Consider the following 5,196-nt stretch of genomic DNA (forward strand, 5'->3'; position numbering starts at 1 on the left):
GCTAGGCCCTTCTCGGACCTAGGCACTTCTTCTTTTATTTTTCTTTTTCTTTTTTTTTTAAAAAAAAAAATAATTTAAAAGATTTATTTTTAAATAAAATTTATTTAAAACTTGATAATTATAAACTATTTAATAGTTAATTACTCATAGTTAGTATTAAAATATTAAATTTAACGTTAAAAACATTTAGAATGGTAAATTGTATAAATATTTTAAAAATCAAAACACAACACAAACTCACAACTCACAAAGTATTAATATTTTTTTTTTGAAAACTCACAAAGTATTAATATTAGAATACTTGATTTTGAATTGAATTTGCAACCGATTTGAACAATTTAGAGTTATTTCACTAAAAATGACATCAATTTGAACAAAATAACTCATTTAAAAACCCACAGAAAAATAGTTAGCCGACAGTCTAGACGCCCACCTAGGCCCCGCGACCTAGTCGGCGCCTAGGTGATTTGCTGCCTAGAAGAGCAATTTCGCCAAATTTCTAGGTGGTCTGCCACTGCCTAGTGCCTAGGATCGACACCTAAGCACGATTTTTGCAATAATGTTTTTTTTTTTTTACATGATTCAACCCCTATATATATAAATAAAAGAAATTACTATTAGTAGTGTATTGTAGCTACAAGGGAAACTGAATCACCATAACAATATTAACCCCATAGAAGCTAACTTGGGAAAAGAAATCTGAATAAGAGAATAATAAGGTTTATAAAATTATATTTTCCACCATTAGAACAGGTTCAGGTTCAGGTTCTTCTACCATTAGTTCCATCTTCTTCTTCCCTTGCTCTGCCATCCTTTTACTTCATTTCGTTTTGTACACAACTTCTTGATCAATTAGCACGAGATCTGCCTTAAGAACACGATAATCAAATAGTTTAAAAAGCGAACGAAAAAACCTGATTTAAGTCCCTAACTTAACTAGAAGTGTGCTTGCTAGCCTCTCAGTGTGTTAGAGCGAGCGAACCAACGGCAGCTAATAGAATCGAGATCCTGCAAATCAGAACATCTCGTCTCTGCACCTTTCTTGAGAGAATCCTCGACAACGGGCGCTTCTTCCTGAATAGCTTTCCTTCTCATTTCCACGACCTTCCTGTGAGAATTGGAGTGTAGCGTCGGAACAAACGTTGGACTAGCTGCTGGTCGGTACTCTGGGAATAGCCGTCCCGAGCGGTACCTAACCCCGCACGCGTTGCATAGAGTCTTTGGCCCCATTGGTCCCTCTCTCCATTGTGGCGTCTTCGTAACTTCACAATGTGTGCATTTTTTAACTAGGGAGGAGGAGGAGCACGGGTGATGATCTGAAGTAGCCCCCCCGTTGTTGCACACCTCTGAATTCCTCTCCCTTCTCTTTTTCCCGCTCCAAGTCTTTTTAGATAGAGGCGGGATCAGAATCCAGGGATTGACAGCTGATCGTGCCCGCTTGGACCGGGTTCGTACTGGAATGGTGATGTCAGATTTGATCAGCACCGTCTTTCCACCTGAGCAGGAAATGCTGCTCTCGAGGACAGAAACCGGGCTTTGCGTCTGGAACACACCGGGCTGTTGGGCATCAAAATATTTACTCGGGTACAGAAGCGCCGCACCAGTGATTTCTTGGACATAATTCAATTTATCCTTTTGCAGAGGCGAGATGTCCACCTACATTGGTTGAGCAAGACAGTAAAGGAAATCAAGAACTAGACAAGTAAACAAGAAGCGATCAAAGATAAATTTCTAAATCTCCCAATCTGTTTCTTGTTATTCATGGAGAAAGGTTGCTTTCAGATCGTAACCATTCACTTAATCCAGTCTTTTAATTCTTCCAGAAGAGAAAAAGTTCATAGACCCTTATAGTTTCGTGATGGCAACAAACAGGAGACGAGGTTTGCACTCCGAAAAAAAGAATACTTCTTTCGAATAAACCTAACGTCCAAACACTAGACGCCTTTTCACAGACATCGTACACAGAACATTTAGACTGGAACTAAGGTGCCAATCTGGAGTACGAGGTCTAAACTGACTCTTAGTAAAGCCTTTTTAAGAACCTTCGGTTCTATGTTCGAGACTGCTTTTCTAACTGGACTTTATCCCGATGATGTGATCTTAGAGCTCACTTATACTAAGTATACCATCACCGGGAAGCCGGGAACTTTGCTATCCCAACATAGTTAATCAATATTACCCTATGTTTATAATTATGGCCAAATTCCTGTAGCTAAGACAAGATGGCTGTGATTGTCAGTCACCCAGTAGGGATAATGCCATTCTCTTTCCAATTTGTCCATCCTGCCCCGTTTCTTTAAAAATCAAGCCACTATGCTTTTTGAATAAGTTAAAAACCACTATTTCAATCACTCGGGGCAGACAGGATATTCCACCACCCAACTATTCAGTATGAATCTGAATGATTATCTGTTTCTTCTTTTCTTTTTCCCACAACATGTCACATGTTCTCGATAGGCTGTGGGCTACAATGTTGCAAGTTTTCAAAAAGAAAGAAAGCACTAGAAGTAAAATATTTAAAATCGTGATGTAAAAACCTGAGAAACAAACAGCTAATGTTCTCTATTCTTTATTCACGGGGCAAATGTATACATCTTTTTCTTGTTGTTTTTTAGATTTTGAGTGATCCAAGGTTATTATGCCCCTCCCCCTCGAACAACATATCTTATCTTCCGAGATGATTTTGTTGGGTTCTAAGTTGGAGAATGGTTTAGTACTCCTAACGCAAAAAACTTTCCTTTTATATGAAAAAAAAAGAGAGGATATATCTATTACCAAGAAGAACTTATTGCAAGAACATAGACAACGAGGAAATTGGGTGACAAACAAATAAAGAGGCTAAGAAGTAATCAAAACTCACAAAGGCCTTCGACTTGAGCGCCGTTCTCAAAGAGCCATCGTCGACATTGGCCTGGTGCACGGGGGACAACCCCATCAAAGCATCGGAAGGGACTGGCCCGAGGCACTGCAACATACTAGCATCCCAATCGCCAACGGAGTCATCTCCTTCCAAACTCTCCTCCGGGAAATCCAGAATGTTGAGCAAGTCCGGGAAAAAGTCACAGCCATTCACCACCCCGTTCGCAATCCCGTCCAAATAACCAGGCTCAACCACACTCATCTTCTGGAATACAAAGAACCAACTCTATAAGACCATCACACATACACAACAACATATCAAAACGGCTTTGACCACAACCACATTAAGTATGCAAAATTGCAAACATTATCCATCTGTAACATCATTTGGGTCATTTCTCACAAAATCTTGGTATATATGCAATATATAACATGTAATGTTATATAAAATCACACCAAATATTCACCATAAGGTAAGTGGAATCATTATTTGCTAATTCACCAGCCCCCACATAACAAAATCATACCAAATATTTCACAATGCTTTAAATTCCTAGTATAGAAACAATCTTCCTTCATATATGCTAATTGCATTATTATTACTTATTATCACATAATACAACAAAATACATTTTATGACCCCCAAAAAAATTTCATTAAATTGAATAAAATTATTAAAAAAAAAAGTAAAAAAATAAAGTTCTGGGTCTAACTATTTCTGGTACAAGTAGAAGAAGTTTATGTTCTTGTTTCTCATTTTCTTTTCCTGAAACAAAATACGACACCGTTTTGCATTGTTGCCTTGCAGTTTAGCACCCAGAAATACACATAAGAACTTTCGGCTCTGTTAGGCTGCTAAGAAATGCGCCATGGCTTCAAAGTTTCATAGCAGAAGAAGAAAATGCGGAAATTTTAGCAGATTTTAATGAACATTTGACCACCAAGCATTTAACAAGAGAACAAAGCAAAAAAGCTTTCAAGTATACCCAAAAGCATTGAAAATGGAAAGTTTGAGTGAAGTTAAGAAAAGGGTATGGGAAAAATGTTTTCTTTTGTTGTTTTGCATGGAGAAGAATGTGTAGTACTTACCGCAAAGTATAAGAGCCTTAAGCCATTGCACTTTTCAGGAGGTTTTGGTTTTGAAGAGAGAGGAAAAGAGGGAGATAGGTAGGGTAAGAAGATAGAATTAATAGAAATGGCCTTATTGGGAAAGAAAAAAAAAGCTTTTTTTTAAAAAAAAATTCTTTACTTTTCCCCCAAATCTTTTTTCTGGATTTTACATTTTTGAATTTAGAAAAAAATATATATATAACAAAGTATTTAAAAATTTGGGGAAAGAATGGAAATTAAATAAATTGGTATAGAACTTTATATGAATGTCTTGCAAAGTTGGAGACAATTGCATTACTAATTTACTATATAAAAGAGTTTATACTTACCACACATTTTTTTTTAAAAAAATTCTACTACAAATTATATTATAGTATAGTGAAAATCTTAAGGGGTAGCTCAAGTGGCAAAGGAGATTCTTTGTAGGAAAGAATTCCGAGATAATTCTCTCGGAGCAAGCGGGGATTAGTCGTGTGGACTCAGACCGTTAAACAGACGTAGAAAGACCTGGAACACTTCGTGAGTTTACACCCAAAAAAATAATATAGTGAAATTATTAAAATATAATGTGGCAAAATTCTTCAATTTAATTATTTGCATTTATTATATATAGAAATTCTCTATTTTTTTAAAAAATTAAAAAGTTAAAATTTTAAATAAATGTAGCCTTAATTTAACAGTTTGGTCATAATGACAATTAATGGGTAGCGATTAGCGAATTATGTTAATAATTTTGACCAATAGAGTATATTAATTGTATACGGAGAGATATATTGTAAAAATGAGTTGTTTAATATTAGCAATTCAGTGAATTCACATTACAAAAAAATTTATAATAGTATGTATAAATTTTATGATATTAATAATTTATTAATATTAAGATAGGGGTGGGCGGAGTGTGTAACATGTTACTCCCATGAATGGTAGCAATAAAATATTAAGGTGGATTTATTGGGTGAGATGTGGTAGATGAGTCCATAGAATTGAATAGGGTGATGGGTACTTGTAAACAAAGCCACATTCATTGCTTCCCCCCTTGACCCCCTTTTATTTAATTTTTGTACCAAAATGTTCAGTTTAGGTTTTTGAAAGCTAGGGGTAACATCCTCACATTTTGTGTTGATTTTAAAATCGTTTAAATTTCACTTGTCAATTTTTATAACATTATCACAAGTGTAGGCCTGTAGGGTCAACTACTTTTTTTTTTTTTTTTTTTTTTTTTTTTTT

At 35.6% G+C, this 5,196-nt stretch overlaps 1 protein-coding gene across 1 annotated transcript; it reads right to left on the reverse strand.

The window, feature by feature from the left end:
• Nucleotides 1-594: 594 nt before the first annotated feature.
• LOC116025986 (GATA transcription factor 11-like) lies at nucleotides 595-4,040 on the reverse strand. The gene is made up of 3 exons (XM_031267426.1): nucleotides 3,949-4,040; nucleotides 2,861-3,124; nucleotides 595-1,656 (listed from the first exon to the last, which is right to left on the reverse strand). Exons 2-3 carry the CDS (start codon nucleotides 3,119-3,121, stop codon nucleotides 952-954), a joined length of 966 nt encoding a protein of 321 aa, XP_031123286.1. The 5' UTR covers nucleotides 3,122-3,124; nucleotides 3,949-4,040; the 3' UTR covers nucleotides 595-951.
• Between the last annotated feature and the right edge of the window lie 1,156 nt (nucleotides 4,041-5,196).

This window comes from Ipomoea triloba, chromosome 7 (genome assembly GCF_003576645.1).
Source record: "Ipomoea triloba cultivar NCNSP0323 chromosome 7, ASM357664v1".
NCBI classification, from domain to species: domain Eukaryota; kingdom Viridiplantae; phylum Streptophyta; class Magnoliopsida; order Solanales; family Convolvulaceae; genus Ipomoea; species Ipomoea triloba.